Source organism: Bubalus bubalis, chromosome 4, assembly GCF_019923935.1.
Source record: "Bubalus bubalis isolate 160015118507 breed Murrah chromosome 4, NDDB_SH_1, whole genome shotgun sequence".
Classification (NCBI taxonomy): domain Eukaryota; kingdom Metazoa; phylum Chordata; class Mammalia; order Artiodactyla; family Bovidae; genus Bubalus; species Bubalus bubalis.
In genome coordinates this window covers 39,588,735-39,611,222 of record NC_059160.1, presented here as the reverse complement: position 1 = coordinate 39,611,222, position 22,488 = coordinate 39,588,735, and the positions used below count along the sequence as shown (strand labels likewise).

The following is a 22,488-nucleotide window of genomic DNA, read 5'->3' as shown; positions in this document are numbered from 1 at the left end:
AGTGAAAGTGAAGTCGCGCAATCGTGTCCGACTCTTAGCGACCCCATAACTGCAGCCTACCAGGCTCCTCCGTCCATGGGATTTTCCAGGCAGGAGTACTAGAGAGGGGTGCCATTGCCTTGATACCCCTCCAAATGAGATTATTTGAGCTGTTATTTTAAAGGCAGTGATAATATGGATTGCCATGTATATAGAAATATTTAAACATTCAGTTCAGTTCAATCACTCAGTCATGTCTGACTCTTTGTGATCCCATGAACTGCAGCATGCCAGGCTTCCCTGAACATCACCAACTCCCAGAGTTTACCCCAACTCATGTCCATTGAGTCAGTGATGCCAACTAACCATCTCATCCTTTGTCTTCCCCTTCTCCTCCTGCCTTCAATCTTTCCCAACATCAGGGTCTTTCCAAAAGAGTCAGCTCTTTGCATCAGGTGGCCAAAATATTGGAGTTTCAGCTTCAACATCAGTCCTTCCAATGAAAACCCAGGACTGATTTCCTGTAGGATGGACTGGTTGGATCTCCTTGCAGTCCAAGGGACGCTCAAGAGTCTTCTCCAACACCACAGTTCAAAAGCATCAATTCTTCAGCACTCAGCTTTCTTTATAGTCCAACTCTTACAACCAACATGACTACTGGAAAAACCATAGCCTTGACTAGAGGGACCTTTGTTGGCAAAGTAATTTCTCTGCTTTTTAATGTGCTGTCTAAGTTGGTCATAACTTTCCTTCCAAGGAGTAAGCACCTTTTAATTTCATGGCTGCAGTCACCATCTGCAGTGATTTTGCAGCCCCCAAAAAAAAAGTCAGCCACTGTTTCCACATCTATTTGCCATGAAGTGATGGGACTGGATGCCATGATCTTAGCTTTCTGAATGTTGAGCTTTAAGCCAACTTTTTCACTCTCCTCTTTCACTTTCATCAAGAGGCTTTTGAGTTCCTCTTCACTTTCTGCCTCAAGGGTGGTATCATCTGCATATCTGAGGTTATTGATATTTCTCCCGGCAGTCTTGATTCCAGCTTGTGCTTCATCCAGCCCAGTGTTTCTCAGGATGTACTCTTCGTCTAAGTTAAATAAGCAGGGTGACAGTATACAGCCTTGACATACTCCTTTTCCTATTTGGAACCAGTCTGTTGTTCCATGTCCAGTTCTAACTGTTGCTTCCTGACCTACATACAGGTTTCTCAAGAGGCAGATCTGGTGGTCTGGTATTCCCATGTCTTTCAGAATTTTCCACAGTTTATTGTGATTCACAGTCAAAGGCTTTGGCATAGTCAATAAAGCAGAAATAGATGTTTTTCTGGAACTCTCTTGCTTTTTTGATGATCCAGCGAATGTTGGCAGGTTGATCTCTGGTTCCTCTTCCTTTTCTAAAACCAGCTTGAACATCTGGAAGTTCACAGTTCATGTATTGTTGAAGCCTGGCTTGGAGAATTTTGAGCATTACTTTACTAGCGTGTGAGAGGAGTGCAATTATGCGGTAGTTTGAGCATTCTTTGGCATTGCCTTTCTTTGGGATTGGAATGAAAACTGGCCTTTTCCAGTCCTGTGGCCACTGCTGAGTTTTCCAAATTTGCTGACATATCAAGTGCAGCACTTTCACAGCATCATCTTTCAGGATTTGGAATAGCTCCACTGGAATTCCATCACCTCCACTAGCTTTGTTGTAGTGATGCTTCCTAAGGCCCACTTGACTTCACATTCCAGGATGTCTGGCTCTAGGTGAGTGATCACACCATCGTGATTATCTGAGTCGTGAAGATCTTTTTTGTATAGTTCTTCTGTGTATTCTTGCCACCTCTTCTTAATATCTTCTGCTTCTGTCAGGTCCATACCATTTCTGTCCTTTATTGAACCCATCTTTGCATGAAATGTTCCCTTGGTATCTCTAATTCTCTTGAAGAGATCTCTAGTCTGTCTCATTCTATTGTTTTCCTCTATTTCTTTGCATTGATCTCTGAGGAAGGCTTTCTTATCTCTCCTTGCTGTTCTTTGAAACTCTGCATTCAAATGGGTATATCTTTCCTTTTCTCCTTTGCTTTTTGCTTCTCTTCTTTTCACAGCTATTTGTAAGGCCTCCTCAGACAGCCATTTTGCTTTTCTTTTTCTTGGGGATGGTCTTGATCCTTGTCTCCTGTACAATGTCACGAACCTCCATCCATAGTTCATCAGGCACTCTGTCTATCAGATCTAGATTTAAACATTGATCAAGCACACATATTTGGCTTTTAGGAAGTCTTAGAAATTTTAAGGAACTGATATTAGTCTGGTGAAACCTAATTTAATTTCAAGTAAAGGAGAATTATTTCTTAAGAGAGAATAATACATTAGGCACCAAGACAAATTACATATGTTTTTCTTTCCATTAGTAAATTTTGCTGTTTTCCCCTTGGCCTAGCACCCTTTCCTGAAATATCACTACTTCATTTTGCTGATTGAGCTAAACTTTGAGAAGCAATGTCTAAGGACTAACTAAGCAGAATTTATATTCTCTATTTACTTTAGAGATGTTTATCCACTCTGTCTCTTGGTATGCCACTAGATGGAGCCCTTCAGAACCATTTAGAGTGGAACACACAGAACACGTGTATTTCCTCCTCTTAAAGAATGCCTTTTCATTTTGCCACCAAAAATCTTAAGAACAAATTCCCTTCTCAAATGTAGTGACTTATAGCATCTTTTAGCGCTTTCCAGGTGGTGCTAGGGGACGACAGAGGATGAGATGGCTGGATGGCATCACCAACTCGATGGACCTGAGTCTGAGTGAACTCCAGGAGTTGGTGATGGAGAGGCCTGGCATGCTGCGATTCATGGGGTCGCAAAGAGTTGGACACGACTGAGCAACTGATCTGATCTGAACTAAGGTGGTGCTAGTGGTAAAGAACCCACCTGCCCATGCAGGAGACAGAAGAGACACAGGTTCAATCCTTGGGTTGGGAATATCCCCTGGAGGAGGACACAGCAACCCACTCCAGTATTCTTGCCTGGAGAATCCCATGGACAGAGGAGCCTGGCAGGCTATGATCCATAGGGTCGCAAAAAGCTGGACGCAAGTGAAGCCACAGCACACACAGTAGGATCTTACAGACTAGACATGAATGTCAATTTCTTTCATTCTTGCTCTTAAGTTTCTATTTTAGTACACATTTTCCCTGGCTTATATTTTATTTCTGCTTTGGTCTTTTACTACAGGTATTTACTGCAAGTTACCTCAAATCTTTGTGAAGTAAATTGGAGTATTAACAAGGAAAGCAGATACGACTAACGAGTTCCAGAGAGGTTCACAGACTTATCCAAAAACTGCTTTCTAAAAGTAATTCTGTATCACTTTTTTGGATATTTTTATTTTCCACAGTACCACCAAATGCTGCATATTCATCTATATATGCAGAGACTTTTATTTTTACGTTATTTCTAAATTAGATTTCAATGAAGCCCTAGGTTGGAATCCTCATTCTATATGGCAAATGAAACTGAATTCTGAGCCACACCAGAGCTTGGCAACTATGCAAGTATTCAGGACTATTACCTTTGCTAAAATATTTTGCAAGCATATATATATGTGAAATCCACTGCAGCTTTGATTCTTTTTTTCCACAAAATTTTTATTTTAGGTTAAAATATTTGGAAAGTGTCAAAACTGAACTATAAGCTTATTATCTTTTGCATTATTTAGATGGGTAAATTCCATGAAGAAAATGCAATAAAGATAAGTCACATGTAATTTATAATAGCATGATGGGTTTTTAAAAATAATCTGGTTTGATCCATGTATTTTAAACATAGGTGCTTTGAAGAATTTTGTCTATACAAGATATGTAAACATTTCTGGGAAAAAGGTTCTATTTCATGTCCATTTTAGAGTTACTTGAGCTTCTCCTATAGCTCAGTTGGTAAAGAATCTGCCTACAATGTAGGAGACCCCAGTTTGATTCCTGGGTCAGGAAGATCCACTGGAGAAGGGATAGGCTACTCACTCCAGCATTTCGGGGCTTCCCTTGTGGTTCAGCTGGTAAAATATCTGCCTGCAATGCGGGAGACATGGCTTCGAACCCTGGGTTGGGAAGATCCCCTGGAGAAGGGAAAGGCCACCCACACCAATATTCTGGGCTGGAGAATTCCATGGAGACGCAAGGAGTTGGACATAACTGAGCGACTTTCACTTTTAAACTTAGAGGTAGGCTCCAAAATCACTGCAGATGGTGATTGCAGCCATGAAATTAAAAGACGCTTCCTCCTTGGAAGGAAACTTATAACCAACCTAGACAGCATATTAAAAAGCAGACATTACTTTGCCAACAGAGGTCTGTTTAGTCAAGGCTATGGTTTTTCCAGTGGTCATGTATGGATGTGATAATTGGACTGTGAAGAAAGCTGAGCGCCCAAGAATTGATGCTTTTGAACTGTGGTGTTGGAGAAGACTCTTGAGAGTCCCTTGGACTGCAAGGAGATCCAACCAGGCCATCCTAAAGGAGATCAATCCTGGGTGTTCATTGGAGGGACTGATGTTGAAGCTGAAACTCCAATACTTTGGCCACCTGATGCGAAGAGCTGACTCATTTGAAAAGACCCTGATTCTGGGAACAATTGAGGGCAGGAGGAGAAGGGGACAACAGAGGATGAGATGGTTGGATGGCATCACTGACTCAATGGACATGGGTTTGGGTGGACTCCAGGAGTTGGTGATGGACAGGGAGGCCTGGCATGCTGCGGTTCATGGGGTCACAAAGAGTTGGACATGACTGAGCGACTGAACTGAACGGAGTGATGACTTCAGTTAAAATATTCCTCTAAATCTCAACTGGGCTTTCCTGGTGGCTCAGTGGTAATGAATCCACTTGCCAATGCAGAAGACATGGATTCAATCCCTGGGTTACAAAGATCCTCTAGAGAAGGAAATGGCAAGCCACTCCAGTATTCTTGCCTGGAGAATCCCATGGACAGAGGAGCCTGGCAGGCTACAGTCCATGAGGTCGCAAGCGGTCAGACATGACTTAGCAACCAAACAACAAAATCTCAACTAGTACATTTAATATAACAATTATTGTGTCTGACTGCAAATCCAAGCCAGGCTTCAGCAATACATGAATCGTGAACTTCCTGATGTTCAAGCTGGTTTTAGAAAAGGCAGAGGAACCAGAGATCAAATTGTGAACATCTGCTGGATCATGGAAAAAGCAAGAGAGTTCCAGAAAAACATCTATTTCTGCTTTATTGACTATGCCAAAGCCTTTGACTGTGTGGATCACAATAAACTGTGGAAAATTCTGAAAGACATGGGAATACCAGACCACCTGACCTGCCTCTTGAGAAACCTATGTGCAGGTCAGGAAGCAACAGTTAGAACTGGACATGGAACAACAGACTGGTTCCAAATAGGAAAAGGAGTACATCAAGGCTATATATTATCACCCTGCTTATTTAACTTATATGCAGAGTACATCATGAGAAACGCTGGACTGGAAGAAGCACAAGCTGGAATCAAGATTGGTGGGAGAAATATCAATAACCTCAGATATGCAGATGACACCACCCTTATGGCAGAAAGTGAAGAGGAACTCAAAAGCCTCTTGATGAAAGTGAAAGTGGAGAGTGAAAAAGTTGGCTTAAAGCTCAACATTCAGAAAATGAAGATCATGGCATCTGGTCCCATCACCTCATGGGAAATAGATGGGGCAACAGTGGAAACAGTGTCAGACTTTATTTTTTTAGGCTCCAAAATCACTGCAGATGGTGACTGCAGCCACGAAATTAAAAGACGCTTACTCCTTGGAAGGAAAGTTATGACCAACCTAGACAGCATATTGAAAAGCAGAGACATTACTTTGCCAACAAGGTCCGTCTAGTCAAGGCTATGGTTTTCCCTGTGGTCATGTATGGATGTGAGAGTTGGACTGTGAAGAAGGCTGAGCACCAAAGAATTGATGCTTTTGAACTGTGGTGTTGGAGAAGACTCTTGAGAGTCCCTTGGACTGCAAGGAGATCCAACCAGTCCATTCTGAAGGAGATCAGCCCTGGGATTTCTTTGGAGGGAATGATGCTGAAGCTGAAACTCCAGTACTTTGGCCACCTCATGCGAAGAGTTGACTCATTGGAAAAGACTCTGATGCTGGGAGGGATTGGGGGCAGGAGGAGAAGGGGACGACAGAGGATGAGATGGCTGGATGGCATCACTGACTCGATGGACGTGAGTCTGAGTGAACTCCAGGAGTTGGTGATGGACAGGGAGGCCTGGAGTGCTATGATTCATTGCGTCACAAAGAGTTGGACACAACTGAGTGACTGAACTGAATTGACTGCAAATAATCCTTAGGTTTCCTGGTGGGAAGTAATTTTAGGACTTGCATTTGAATCATGCACTATGAGGCTGGTAGATAGGAGCTGGCAGGTGAGGGTATTTATCTAACATTTACTTCTCAACATGACTTGGTTTCTTCTGCATGCTGTCAAGTACAAGATAAATGAAGAAATTTATCTTTTTTTTTTCTTTAAAGAAAATTTAGTGGAAAATGTCAGTCAAGAGATTGAAAACTTTAAAGCTTAATTGAAACCAAGGATGTGCTCAAGGAACAAATGGAGGAAAACCAAAGCTAGGAACATGTACAAAATACAGTTTTCTATATTCGTGAATTTCAGGACAACCGTTTGTGACTGGTTAGAAGCTAATACAGAGAAATAAATAGTACTTATAAAGTAAAAAGTAAAGTGAAGTTGCTCAGTCATGTCCGACTCTTTGCAACCCCATGGACTGTAGCCTACCAGGCTCTTCTGTCCATAGGATTTTCCAGGCCAGAGTACTGGAGTGGGGTGCCATTTCCTTCTCCAGGAGATCTTCCTGACCCAGGGATTGAACCCAGGGCTTCCGAGTTGCAGGCAGATGCTTTACCATCTGAGCCACCAGGAAGCCCAAATAGTACTTACACTAAACAATTAAAGTATAGGCCTGTCTTGAGAAATAAATGTCTGAATGGTCAAAGAGACATCATTATAGGGAGGAAGAATGACAATCCTACAGAGAGGGGAATGCTGATGGTAGGAGATCTGAGATGGGCTAGAATGCAGAGGTGGAAGGTTAGCTTTAAAAAGGTAGGAAGAAAGGAACTGTAGCTTTGGTGATGCAGAATGATTTTGATTTGACAAGAACAGTGGATGAGAGAGTTGCTGAGCCATAAAATTATTATTTTTCATTGAAGGCATATGTTTGAGAGGGAAAGACAGAGGTATTGAGGATTTGTTGAAGAGAAGGAAATGGCAACCCACTCCAGTACTCTTGCCTAGAAAATCCCATGGATGGAGGAGCCTGGTGCAGGCTACTGTCCATAGGGTTGCAAAGAGTCGGGCACGACTGAGCAACTTCACTTCACTTTCACTCACCAAAGGTGAACAAAGGAGTGAAACAAAGTTTATGAGACCTGACTGCAGAATAGCAGGGAGAAGCTGACCAAAGGCTAAGAAACTAGATCTCTTACCTATGTTGAACTTGTGTCCTGCCATTGTGTTGATAGCATTCACTGATTTTCTTAGCCCAAAAAGAAAAAAAAAATCTGTGTATATAAAACTGCCTTTATTCATCAGCTCTCCAAGTCAAATAGTTCTAAATTCCGAGTGGGGAAGGTTTTCCCATCTATTGTCAGGATTGTACTCACTCTCTGGTCTTCGGGACTCAGCTCGGACATCAGCATTTCAGTGTTGTACGTGCTCCATTCCCAGCTCCGGTTGATGAAATACTCCAGCATAGAAAGGGTTCTTAACAGCCGATTCATGAGCTTTGTCATCCTGAGGTAAAGATCACATGGAGCGAGTATCAGTGCGCCACAGATGGCGGCTTTCCTGCTGCTACATAGGGCTATATGAAAAACTAGGCCTGAAAACATAGAAGCTATTTCTTCCCACTGTTCCCTTAGTTCCTCATTAAAATTCTTATTCTTTTTTCTCTTCCACATTAACCCTCTGTTGAAAGAAGGAATGCAGCTGAACCTAAAGGAGCTTGTTCTAGCAGGCATTTTAATACCACTAAGCTACTTCTCTGTCTCTTTCCTACCATCTCTTTTTCAAGAGTTGCAAGTATTTTAAAAGCCGAGAAAGATATTCACCCCCAGTGACATACTCTTCATTCTTGGAATTCTGAGGTAGACAAGAAGAAAACCTATTTCTCTTCTTTAATGCACGTTCTTGGATTTTTTTTTTTTTTAATTTATTGATTTGAGGTTTCAAATCAATGAGAGTTGTATATAACTCTGGGCAGAAGTGGTGACTATATTAGCATCTGGTGAACCAAAAACAGCTCTTAATTCAGATTTAAAGGGGAAAATATTTTATTTGTTAATAATCTACTCAGGCACAGTGCTGATAATGTTTAAAAAAATATTGTCTCCACTAATACCGGTAACATCCCTGTTAGGTAGGTTTGTGTTTTTATGAACAGATAAAGTTAGCTTAGAAAAGATTAAGTAGCCATGATAATATCATGTGTCAATGCCAAAATTACAACCCAGTTTTGATGGACTTCAAAAAGTCTCTGCTTTTGCAAATGGGACCCCCTGGATCTCATTACTTAAAATGGATCAAATCTTTTAACCCCGTGGTGAGGACCTGTTATTTGAACTTCCCAATTTTGTAACAATTTATATTTTAAAAAAACATGCTTTCTTAATTTATACAGTATGATTCCATGAGGTAGTCAGGGTCTATATTGTTTATCTTCATTTTGCAGAAGGATTAATAGCTACAGGGTCACATAGTTAATGCTCAAAACTAGATTTTCTAGCTACAAATCATATCTGGCCTAAAGATCATTTGATTTTTATCTTCCACCAGTTAGGCTAATCTTGGTAACAGGGACTACTATAGTTGACCCCATAATGACTTATGATGCTATTTTGGGAATTTGGCCTTATTTCTGGTCAAATCCTCATGTCCATATCTCTAATGACTCATGAGGTACTTCTCTCATTGTATTATGGGAAATTCTTAAGCAAGGCTGTAGAATCATTATTCCCTAATTCAAGCATCATAATAGGTTTCCATTTGCTATTGTTATCTAACATCTTGGCTATAGAATGAATATTTATATCCCCCCACAATTCACATGTTGAAACCTATTCCTCCTAATGTGGTAGTATTGGAAAAGGAGACTTTGGCAGATGTGGAAAGCCCTTATAAAAGGGACCCCAGAAAGCTCCCTTGGCCCTGCCAGCCTGTGAGGACACAGAGAACATGGCTGTCAGAAACAAGGAAGTGGGCCCTCAGCAGATGCTGGATCTACCAGCACCTTGATTTTAGGCTTCCTAGTCTCCAGTTCTATGAGAAATAAATTTCTATTGTTTATAAGCCACATAGTTGATGATATTCTGTTACAGCAATCCAAACAAATTTACAATCTTTATTCATTTTACAACTCTGAAGTAATTGATATGATTTCAATAGACTTATTTGTAAAAAATAATCATTTTACAAGTGATTATACAATGTGTACAATGATTTTGAACTGTGGTGTTGGAGAAGACTCTTGAGAGTCCCTTAGACTGCAAGGAGATCCAACCAGTCCATTCTGAAGGAGATCAGCCCTGGGATTTCTTTGGAAGGAATGATGCTAAAGCTGAAACTCCAGTACTTTGGCCACCTCATGCGAAGACTTGACTCATTGGAAAAGACTCTGATGCTGGGAGGGATTGGGGGCAAGAGGAGAAGGGGACGACAGAGGATGAGATGGCTGGATGGCATCACTGACTCGATGGACGTGAGTCTGAGTGAACTCCGGGAGTTGGTGACGGACAGGGAGGCCTGGGGTGCTGCTATTCATGGGGTCGCAAAGAGTTGGACATGACTGAGCGACTGATATGATCTGATCATTGTATGTACAGGACTGTATCAGCAAAATAGTATTTTTTTAGAAAGAAAGAGTATACTTATTATTCTCATGTGGTGAAGATCTTATTAATACACACAATGCAAAAGCTATAAAGGAAAAATGATTCATTTTATCATATAAAATTTTTCTTTGGTAATAATAGTGATTACTATATTTTATGTACCCTAATGTAAAATCCTGTAAAATAGGTATGATTACAATCTCTTTTTAACAAGTTAGTATTTAGAAAGGTTAAGTAATTTAGGGCTCATATGGATAAATTAGTGAAGGCCAGGATTTAAGTCTGTAAGTCTGACCAAACTCCATGCTCTCTTAAGACTTGCATTATATGTAGTTTTCCTTGTATTAAAAATGCTTCATAATCAGAGCTACAGGATAAGAACTGACTTCAAGAAACCACATTAATTATATATTTACACATATATACATACCCACACCACTTCCATAATAAGTACAATCCAACAGAAAAATAGAAATATTGTTGTTGATTAGTTGCTACATCATGTCCGATTCTTATGACCTGGTGGACTGTAGCCTGCTAGGCTTCTCTGTCCATGGGGTTTCCTAGGCAAGAATACTGGAGTGGGTTGCCATTCCCTTCCCCAGGAGATATTCCTGCCTCAGGGACTAAACCCGCATCTCCTGCATTGGCAGGCGGATTCTTTACCACTGAGCCATGAGAGAAGCCCCTAAATAAACACACTGAGAGAGAACTCCTTCTTTGAAAACTATATATTTATACATATATACATATACACACAGCTTCCATAAATTAATAAGTAAAATCCAATAGAAAAATAGAAATATTAGCCATAAAGAAGAATGAAATAATGCTGTTGTAGCAACATGAATGGACATAGAGATTATCATACTAAGCGAAGTAATTAAGACAGAGAAAGACAAATATCATATGATATAACTTATATGTAGAATCTAAAAAGAATGATATGAATGAATCTACTGCGAAACAGAAACAGGATCACATGGAAAACAAACTTATGGTTCCCAAAGGGGGAAGCGGGGGCGGGATAAACAGAATTTGATTTTAACAGATACATATTACTATATATAAAATAAGCAATAAGGGCCTGAATATATATATATGCATATATATATATATGAATCACTGCTGTACATCTGAACATTGTAAATAAATTATATTTCAATAAGAAACAAAATTAAAAAATAGGTGAGAAATAGAAGCAGGCAACTCATAACAGAGAAAACATGAATGTCCAATAAACAAATGAAAGCCCAGCCCCTCCGTCAATCAAGGAAAATGCAAATCAAAGTGACAGAGATGTTAGTTCTTGTCATTAGCTTAACAATTCAAAATATTGATTTCTGCAAAGTATTAATGAAAGTGAGAAAGAACAGATTTATACTTTCACATGCTGTTGTGATGGTGTATAAATTGACGGAGGCTTCCTTTAAGGCAACCTGATAGTAGTCATAATATCCATGTTGAATGTACCCTCCAATCTAGCACGCCTACCCCTCAGCATCCTCCACAGACTAAAGGCACATTCTATCAAGATGCATGTGCACTGATACTTGTCCCATTGTTTGTAATGGGGGTGAAAAAGACAGCGCTAGCAGAATGACTTGGATTTTCATGGAATACAAGTGAAAAAGAAAGTATGTAGGGTTGATTTAAACATACATAGAGACACGCCTTACCTCTAAGCAAAACCATACATATGGTTGTAAATGCATAAGTGATTACACACAAACACACTTGGGGAAGGAAAGAGTCCAGAAGGATTCTAGCACTTTCTGCCTTAAAGATTATTCTTAAGATTCCTATTACCAAATGAATCATCGTTTCCCATGAATATTACAATTTAATTTCTTACAAACAAAATACATAAAGATTTTTACTGGGCCTGTTCCTCCTGTGTTTTTCTTTTCTACTTACTGAACTTTGCTCTTCATCCAGGTCTCCTTCCAACTCTGATATATTTTAAAGGCTTGTGTTTCTGCCAGCAGTGTTTGGTTTTCCTTCGTTTCCCATCTTTATTTAATAAGCCCGTTATACAAATATTTTCCCACAAACATAGTGTCCCCCTTTTCACCTTACTCAAGAAGAAACTGACAATGAGTTATGAACTCTAAGTAAGATCTCTGAAAATGTGGATAAACTCTACATTGCCTAAGCATTACTCATTTGCTCTACTAATAAGAATGGAAATAAACACACTGAGAGAGAATTTCTCCTTTAAAAGAGGCTAACATCATGCTTCTGATGGCAGGAATTGCCTTTGGTAATTATGATAATGATGATGACTTAGACACACAAAGTGTTATCCAAATGAGACCAGAGTGGAAGGGGACATGCCCTACGTCACCCAGCGTCAACACCCTGACACTCTACTTTGCTCCCTCTACTCTCTTCACTCATCTCCACGTGGCAGTAAGATCAGTTCAGGTTTCTTCAGATCTTTCGTCTGTCTCTGCCTCTGAGACTACTTAAAATTCTTTCTCTAACTTCCATTTCCTCACCTGTAAAACTGGGACGAGAATACCCTCCTTGGGTTGTTGTGAGAATTAAAATGAGGTCGTCATGCATCAGCCCTTGTGTGTACGTGAGGCTGTAACCATTGTAGCACATTGTAAGATTAACTGTCCTGCTAAATCACTGAGTCACATCCAACTCTTTGTGATCCTATGGATTGTAGCCTGTCAAGCTTTCTTGTCCACAGGATTCTCCAGGCAAGAATACTGGAGTGGGTTGCCATACCCTCCTCCAAGGGAAATTCCTGACCCAGGGATTGAATCTAACAATTTACAAACTCCCAGATACAGACTCTCAGTTGCTTTTCTTTTTAGGTGAATTCATCAAGCAAGTTCCTTAACATTAAGGTAGGGTTCCCTTGGGGTTCCCACTACTACTGCTTTGATTGTCCCTCTATAGAGATAAAATCATAACTAGAGATATAGTTAACTCCCTTAGAGATATAATCATAACTATGATTCAACTGTCACTTTGATCTGTAGGTGATGGGAAGGCAAAGGACTGGAGTCCTTAACTTTCATGCAGACACTCCTAAAGCTATTGTCTCCATTTCTCACCTGGGCTTCCTTCCTGTGAGACGAAGATAGAAGTCATAGATGATGGCAGGGGCCCGGTGACTGACAGCATTCCAGTAATGGGTTGTGATGTTGTTGGTTGTGAAGTCAGCGTTTGGCCTCCTGAAAGCTCTCTCAAATGGGATTTTTTCAAAGGTTGCCAAGACTTGGAGTCCTGGAGAGGGGGTGGGGATGGGGGAGATTAAGTGCTAAGTCCAGGAGCATTGCAAATGCCACCCATTATGGTGGATGGCATTTGCAATGGGTCAAAACAATAAATAGTAAGGATTTGTTGTGTACAGTCAAGAATAATACTAAGATTTTTACGCCAGGCAAGTGGTCATCTGCAAATTTAAACAATGTAAATTGGTTAAGAATTGAATCCTTCACTTGAAACCTTTACCCTAAAACAACTTCTTGGGAAAATAGTTTTAGTCAATACTAAAATTTCAATTCAATTTCAAGGTTATCTAGTCTATTCAGAAAGCCCAAGACAGAGCCTGGGGGTGTTATTTCTTTGGTTGGATCATCACTTGCAGAACAATCAGGAAAGTTTCTTAACACTTTACTTAAACTTTTAAAGATTTATGTAAAAGAGAGACTCAAAAATTAGGATCCTTCATGTTGGTTCATTTTAAATACCAGTCTTTTACTTCTTTGGTATTTCTACTACTCTGGCAATATGTCAGACTCAATTGTTTTACTCTTGTCTCCAGAGTTTTCTTAAATAATAATCTTAAAAAGTATATCATTACTTATATAAAACCTGGTTTAAAGCTTTTAATGTACATCTGTAAATCAAATACCTATTTTCAAAAGGTACTCATTCTTTTGAACTCAGTTTTGATTTTATTTTTGTAGAATTTTCAAAGTTGCCTAAGTTCATTACTCAGTTATGATGAAGTTATCAATTATTATGATAATATGGTTACTGTCCTCTGTAAAAGATACTACCTGGAAATCTGTATGAAAAATATATACCCCATACAGAAAAGATTATCCAGAAACATCTGATCCTGGGTCTTTTCCTCCCAGAGGGATTCATGTTGACTTTACAAATCCCTAAGTGGGGTGATCATTAGACATTCATACCCCTCATCTACTTCTATGTCCAGCTCCTGCTCCCCATGTGCAATGAATAAATAATTTACTCTCTCTGGGCTTTGTGTGTAAAATAAAGTGAGAACTCTAGACTATTTTTTAAAGAATTTAATTTTTATTGTACCATACTTTCATTTCAAAAATACAAAGTTTGTAATGGTTTTGTGAATGAAAGGCTTTCCTCTAAATTTTATCCTTCTTGTTGAGTGTTAAAGTTAGTACGTGGCAAATAGAAAGCTAGATTTCTAATTTTAAGAAATTAGATATGCAACAAAGGTTTACTGTATAGCACAGGGAACTATAGTTAATATCTTGTAATAACTATAATGGAAAATAATTTAAAAAATAATATCTGTGTTTATGTATAACTGAATCATCTTGCTGTGCACCTGAAACACTCTAAGTCAGCGATAGTTGAATAATATATATATATATAAAGAAAAAGGTTAATAAGTGGCTATGTAACATGGAACAAGCTGCAGTGATTTGATTGTCTGACTTTCACTGATTCAGAAATTTCTGTCAAAGCAAAGTTTAAGAACAGAATGATATCTATCTATTTACCTATCTATCTGAATCACTTTGCTGTATACACGAAATTAACACAACATTGTAAATAAGTGTACTTCCATTTAAAAACATGGAAAAGAGAGAAAAAGCAGAATGAGAGTTTTATATGTACCATAATCAAAAGAAGTAAGCACATTAGATTATTTTTAAGATCACTTTTAACTATTACACTGTGTATGTTCATAAAATAGACAGTAAGAATTTTCAGCAAGAAGAAGACTATTTTGAATCCCACTTATGGAATTTACATGTAGCATCTTTTGATTTAAGAACTTAAGTATCTTGGTTACTTTTACTAATGCCTCTTTTTATGAATGATACCTTAATTCTGTTACTGAGATAGAGGAGATTTATTTTTATTTCCAAATATTTCCAGAATTATTTCGCTATATGATCTAAATAACTGGATATGATGGTAATAGATAATTTCATTTTACTTTTACTGAAAATAATAACTTTGCAAATAGAATAGCGCAGTGGAATGCTCTGAATTGGAAATAAGATTCTAACAAATTAAGCACATTTAATTTTTTTCAACATCTAGTAGCTAAACAGCAATTAGATGATCTAAAAGTTTTAGATATTCATAAGAAAATCAGAAGCAGAGTACAAGATTGGTTAGCTAATTTTCTGTCATATGCAGGATTAATTCTAATTCAATTCAACAGGCTACTTTCAAGGTTACACTATGGCTGACTGCCTAAATTAATAAAGAGTATATCACTGACTCAATGATACCAGTTAGTATCATTGGACTTTTCTAAATCTACTTGGCCATTAATCATGGCACATTCTCAGTGATATGTCCAGGGGGCGAGGGCTGTGTGCATGAGCACAGTGGCCAGGAGAAGTATTTTATCACTGATATTGCTTATAATTACTGACTTTGGCTTGACTTTATTTGTTTTTTAAATCTCTACAGCCAATGGACCCCTTATTGCTCACACTCATGCCGCTGTTTCACTGGTCCCTTTCTTTGAGATACCACAGTGCATTCTAATTAACTCTACACATTTACAATTTGCAATTATTTTTCTGGTTTTACCTATGTTTTGTCTTTTCCCCCATTAGACTCAAAGCTCCATGACACTTTGTTTTTCCCTGTGGCAGATACTAATTGTGAATAAGCATTCTCTAATGGTTCCTTAGGTACCTTGCTACAGGCACTTACCCATTTTGCCCCAATTACAGGGATTGAGGTTGCCAGATGTACAGTGGTAGACCAATGTCGACTTAGGTCTGAAAAACAAAAGTTAGGTAAATACAAGAAAATGGAAAACTGATGAAAGAAAGATAAGGGAAAATAACACTTAAACAAAATTTTTTTTTCTCAATAATTCCCATGACTAAGGCACTCTTAGGTGGCTCAGGCAGTAAAGAATCCTCCTAAAATGTGGTAGACCGGGGTTCAATCTCTGGGTTGGGAAGATCCCCTGGAGAAGGGCATGGCAGTCCACTCTAGTATTCCTGCCTGGAGAATCCCTGTGGACAGAGAAGTCTGGCAGGCGACAGTCCATGGCGTCACAAAGAGTTGGGCACGACTGAGCGACTAAGCACAGCCTGACACACAGGCGCTCCATGCAACACTTTCATCTTTTGTTCCTTCTTTGGGTTAAAAACAAAATGGAAAACTAGGAAAAGTGCAAGTGTGTGTGTGTGTACATGTGTAGGAGGAACAAAATCCCAATAGGCTGACATATTTATGGAGCAATTGGAGGCAGCATGAGGATGACAAAGCAAATTGTATTTCTAACTTCTTGACATCTTTACTTTGCAAAAATATGGGTTTGTTTTTTCCTAAATCCAATGAAGCGCTGTTGGATTGGACAACATCTAAATATCTAACTTCAAATAATTAATAAAAATTTTGTTTACTAACAGAGTTAAATATACAAAAAACCTATTATTTTTCTTTGTACTAGAAAATACCTCTCACACACACACATGGTGATCTGAACTTTTGACTTTTATTAGGAACTGAGAAGTGAAGAAAAATATGCCCTCATTTCATCTACTTTTATCTTCTTTGCCTTAAAAAAGGAAGCTGTATTTTAGGTTGCTGAATAGAAAGAAAAGCTTTTCAATTATTGAAAATTTCATGGTTAAGTGATTTGAAGAATTTATTATTTTATGATCAACCAAGTACTAACTGGTATTTATAAAAAACTCAATGCCTATATTATGACATAACTGGAACTCTGTGAAATATCCAAACAGATACCCTCTCACATTTGGGGTCTTCTTCAGTAAAATTCATATATTTTGAATAGGTGCCCAACATAGTTACCCTCCTCCTCATCAAATCTTTGAAAGCCAGTTTAAGGATCCACTCCACACCTGTGAACTGCCGTGTACCATCCTACAGCCAAAGTGAGATTGACCACTGTGTCTGCTGGAATCAAATCTGCCACAGCCATCGGAGTAGCTCTTATGGACCGAAGAAACCCTTTCCCAGCCTGCACAGACAAAAGGACATAAATTATTGAACCAGGCATTAGGTAACAGTTGGGGCTAAAGTATATATCAGACAGATAGTATCAATGCTGGTAGTAATAATAACTAGCGCTGATCACTGCTTGCTAGGTTACTGTGCCAAGACTGACTGCTCTCAGGCCATCCAACCTCCCTAGCCAACTTAAGTGCCATCTCCAAGAACCACCATTGATCCTCAGGTTCCTCTTCAGAGTGAAATTCCTCAAACTTGTGAGGAGTTTAATGTATTTAGCTAATTAATAAACACCAAGAATAAAAGAAAAAACACGAATAAGATTTAATATCTTAAAAATTAATTCATAAGATATTCTAAGAATTAAGTTTTCCCAAATTTCCCATTAATTTAACTTATCATTTCTTAAATGATGTCATTTTTAGCTAGAGTCTACTAGTTTATAAGAAGTAATAGGCACTAGAAGTTAAAGAAACGTGTTTTTAAACTGATAAAATTCCACTGCTTAACAACAACTTTTTATTACTTGTGGAAAAGGCCACTGTTATTTACTTTTTGTTCAGTATCTTTGTTTACCTCACAGATCACTGATGCTATATAGATGCAAGAATTGGGAATTGTTCATGTTAATAAATGCCATGTCAATAAATAAAGGAGCCAGTTTATTGACTTTTTGAAGTAATTGATTATTTACACCCTGCATGTTTCCAACATCAATTTGCAGTGGTCAGCACTTTCTTATATTCCTAATTTCTGTCTTCTTGTAACTAATTAACCTTCCTTTGGACAAGCATGCCTGCTAAGTTGTTTCAGTCTAGTCTGACTCGTTGCAACCCTATGGACTATAGCCCACCAGGCTCCTCCGTCCATGGGATTCCTCCAGGCAAAAATACTGGAGTGGGTTGACATGCCCTCCTCCTGTCCTTTGAAATATGGGAAATCAATTTGGAAAATTTTAGAAAATCTGAATGCATGTGTAGCTTTGCTAACAGTGTAATAAAACTCACTCTGGGATCATGTTAAAATAGCTATGTTCTGAGTTACTGAACACTCACTTCCAACTAAGCCTCAAGAGTTGAAGGCAGGTAGGGAACAGAAATCGAAAGAAATTAAAAAGAAGTTCATTGTTACTGTCTTTGACAAGTAGTCATAATTCACTGTCTTTTATTTGTATTGTAGTTCATGTTGGATCTAGTTCTGTGAAGAACAGAGGCACAGTCTGAAACATGAGATCCCTAACAAAATTTAAACTTATTTAAAGAGGTGAAGTCCATTTCAATGTCTGAAAGAGAAGAGTTGTAGTTCTGAGCCTAAAATGCTTCAGTGTGAGCCGGAAAGCGCCGCAGCTCGCAGGACCAGTCTCCCCTGCAGGGAGACGCATGCAAAGGTCTGCGGACCCAGAGGAGCGGTTGGGGTTTTCCTTGTCTGTGAGAGGATTAGTGTTCAAAAGTCATCAATTTTTATATTTGAAAAACTTGCTTTAATTGGTAGTCCTCTTTCTTAGATATATTGAGAAATTGATGTGGATGTATTTATGCATTTATATACTTTCTATCCAAATGCACATAAATTTAATAATCTTTGGGAATATGAGTTTTATCACATCCCTAATTCTAGCTATGGTTAAAGAGCAAAAGAGGAAATACCCCCATCCTGTGTTAACTAAGCATGGTACCAGAGGCTCAAAATTCTATCCAAAAATAAAACTCCTAAGTGGCAATTGATGATATCACAGTACTTCTATTTTCCTGATAATGATATTGACAGATAATTAAAGTAATTTCATTCTGCCTCTATTTTTCAATCAGCAAAACTGAAATAATTTGCATCAATTGTAGTGAGTAAAGGAACGCTTATGGTTTTGCATCAGTAAAGCTAAGCCAATATTAGAATTTTGTTACTGTCCCTCCACTACATTTGAAGTAGTTATTTCCACACCGTTATACATACCGCAATAATGAGCCCACTAGGTCCATTTAAGTTATCAACCCAACCCTAAAAAGAGAAAAGGGAAAAGACCTCTAGTTGGTTCCACATGTCAGAAAATCACAGTACCTTTGGAATATCTGCAGTCTAATCTTAAACTTCAAACAGCAACACTGAGACTCCAGCCAATAAACTGTCTAGTCCACTATTTCCAAAATTACAAACAGAGATCAGTGAGAAAGCACTTGATATTTTCTGCACTTGGTTTGTGGAAGAATTAAAATTCTGCCGGCATTTATTTCATAGCAGGAATCAAGAATAGTTGCAAGCTGTCTATGACATCTTAGGAGCTAAATTGGATCTCATCTTAATATCATAATCTGCTAATCAATTCATTTTCCTCACCTGGGCCTGATTTTAACTTCTCAGGGGAACATTTCAAACATAGTTTGCGGAAAATTGACTCTTACTTGACAATTGTAAGAGTCGTAGCATCTTTCATTCATTCTATCTCAAGATCAACTTGTGTTAGCTTGCTATAGATGGTAGAGAAAATATTATCTTTAGGAGCAGTTAGAGAAAAATGTCTTTATGAGTTTGTCTCCTAAGCCCAAAGCAAGCCAGTTGACCTCATTATGTCTGTTTATCTTTGAAAGTCAAAATGTATAAGATGGGAAAGGAGAGAGAACTTGAAGGTATTAATATTAGTTGAGCCTTTTACTAGGGACCAGGCACTGCAGTAGACATACCACTGCTGCTGCTAAGTCACTTCAGTCGTGTCCGACTCTGTGCGACCCCATAGACGGCAGCCCATCAGGCTCCCCCGTCCCTGGGATTCTCCAGGCAAGAACACTGGAGTGGGTTGCCATTTCCTTCTCCAGTGCATGAAAGTGAAAAGTGAAAGTGAAGTCACACAGTCGTGTCCGACTCTTAGCGGCCCCATGGACTGCAGCCTACCAGGCTCCTCCGTCCATGGGATTTTCCAGACAAGAGTACTGGAGTGAGGTGCCAGTGCCTTCTACACTGTCTCATTTCATCAACCCTCCACAATGGGTGTGGTTAGCCCAGTTTTACATATGAGACAACTCATATGTCAAAGGTTGCATGTCAATAAGTAATGGAGCTTGGATTTATCTGGTACAAAAGCTTTACAGAATTGCTTCAAAAAAGATGGTATAATTCAAAGTACTTTCAAAAAGATACAGAAGTATATGCAGATAAAAATCATTATTCCTAAACTGAGGACTTTCTCTGAGCTTTACTGTTCCTATTTACCCTGGCAATTTGTTAACATTATCAATTTGGCCAGCAGGAACATTCTTGTATATTTAAACTATTGTGGAGAAGCCAAGAAATAAAGTTATTTCCCATGGGAATTTTGAGACTAGAGTTATTGAGAAACTAACTGAAGACTCCACCCAACTCTAGGACAGTCAGTGTAACATCAGAGGAGCCCGATGGTGAATAAATCCCGAACGAAACATGCATTTTGGTCCTCACATTTGCTGTACTCAGCTATATATACTGGAAAACAAAAAAGACATCAGAGAGAAATTGGACAGGAGGGATGCTGGTTCAGAAGCAAAGCGTGGAATCCAGGCGAGTGGGCTTACTGGGAAGGGCTCCTGCCAGGTTGCTCCCATGATGGAGGGCCGTATGATGGCAATGTTGAGGTTGCCACCTTCCTGCTGCACCACCACCTCTCCCAAGGCCTTGGTATAGGTGTATGTGTTAGGCCGATCTCCGATCAGTTTGGGTGTGATCTCGTCAATAATAGCGTCGTCTAACCACCTAAAGGTAGTCAGAGTGAAAAAGAACGTTGTCAGCATGTATTAGACAACATACCAAAAAGAAATTGTGAGACACTGACAAACAGAACTTGCCCATTCCAGCTTGAGTTCTGAAATTCGGAACTGTCAAAGGACACCAAGGCTTGAGTGTGAACCTATCCAAATGATGCAAGATGGATGAGATCTTTGCTCCCCACTGCTTAGCCCAACATTACTAGTTGAATCCTATGGCCTTCTGTCTCAATAGATTTATCCAATTGTTATGCAGTCTGCTGCTTGAGTGTTGTGTGCACGCATGCGTGATAAGTCACTTCAGTCATGTCCAACTCTGTGACCCCATGGACTGCAGCACACTAGGCTCCTCTGTCCATGGGACTCTCCAGACAAGAATACTGGAGTGGGTTGCCATGCCCTCCTCCAGGGGATCTTCCCGACCCAGGGATGGAATCTGTGTCTCATGTCTCCTGCATTTGACAGGTGGGTTCTTTACCCCTAGCACCACCTGGGAAGCTCCCTGCTACTTGATTACATACAGCTAATTTCTATCTTCAATTATAGCCTCTCAGAGCGAATGTACCTATCAAGGTACATTCAATGAAGGTATTGTGAGTGCCAGTTGGGTGTCCAACAGTGGGCTGGCTGCCCTGTCATGGACTTGAGAGGCTGTCATCAGAGGTGTCAGTGGCAGCCCCTCTCATTCACTATCGTCCAATTAGAGCCTTGGCACTAATCTTGAAACCTTCAGCTTTGATTTTTGTTTTAAATTCTACTTAATGCCTTAACAAAGAAAGGCAACTACATTTATCAGAACTTAACAATCTGTTTTAGAATCTGTGCACTGTATTTTGAAGATCTGTTTAGAGTCTATGCTAATAACTTGGTAACCATTTCCAGAGATTTCCAATGAGTTTTAAAGTGCTCTAATAACTATTAATAGTCTGTCAAGTGGGGTGAGAATAGCACAATGAAGCAACTTTAGTACAGTGACTATTGAATACCTCTACCTTCAAGAAGATCTGTATCATGAATAACTGAGTTACCATGGCACCAACCTAATTTTTTTTTTAAAAGATGTTAAAACCATTTTGATAATCCCAGAGTCTACCTGCTTTTCTCTAAGAGAGCAATGAAATTATTGTTGATTAAATATTGAATGTTTCTCTTAGCTGGTAGATCTATTTAGTGAAGCTTTGCATATAACACAGTTTTTAAAAATCACATGTCAGTGTGATTTTATAATTAATGTGTTTGGTACATTTATTCCCATTTTATTGGACCCAACACAATCATATTATTTTGATTGCAGAAAAATCTTATTAGAGGTTATCATTTTCCTCTCATGACAAATTATTGAGTATTTAAGAAGTGCTTAATGCCAAGACATTCAGAAACACAACTCTCAATTTCAGTATTGGAGAGGAATGTGAATACTGTCTGTTATGGTCTAGTCTTCCTTGCTTTGTGGCTATTAGTGCTGAATATCTTCTAGCTATCAAATGCCTTCTGGTTTACACTGAAAAGAGAAAGGCTGAGAAGGTCTGAGAATTAAAAACAACTCCAAATACTTAGGAAAACAGAAGTTATTTCAATCACGTGGTCACTGAGTGTTGGAAGAGAGTGAGGGACAATCTAGGCGCCTCTCTATCTTTCTAATAATGTTACCTTTACCTCATCTTATTTGTGGGTCAGCAGTGGATTAACTGACCTAAGACCA

The 22,488-nt window shown here is 39.0% G+C and overlaps 1 protein-coding gene across 9 annotated transcripts in view; it reads right to left on the bottom strand.

Moving 5' to 3' along the window:
* The window catches only part of FAR2 (fatty acyl-CoA reductase 2), a 184,954-nt gene that overhangs the window by 18,851 nt on the left and 143,615 nt on the right, over window positions 1–22,488 (bottom strand). For 7 of the 9 annotated variants that reach the window (XM_025283440.3, XM_025283442.3, XM_044941296.2 and 4 more), the window contains 6 exons: window positions 20,598–20,775; window positions 19,009–19,053; window positions 16,950–17,068; window positions 15,784–15,851; window positions 12,945–13,116; window positions 7,648–7,777 (listed from right to left, as the gene is read on the bottom strand). In XM_025283440.3, the coding sequence (XP_025139225.2) occupies window positions 7,648–7,777; window positions 12,945–13,116; window positions 15,784–15,851; window positions 16,950–17,068; window positions 19,009–19,053; window positions 20,598–20,775 (712 nt within the window). Of the gene's footprint in view, window positions 1–7,470; window positions 7,521–7,647; window positions 7,778–12,944; window positions 13,117–15,783; window positions 15,852–16,949; window positions 17,069–19,008; window positions 19,054–20,597; window positions 20,776–22,488 lie in introns of all 9 variants that reach the window. The other 2 variants (XR_006550413.2, XR_003108728.3) reach the window with 1 other exon arrangement.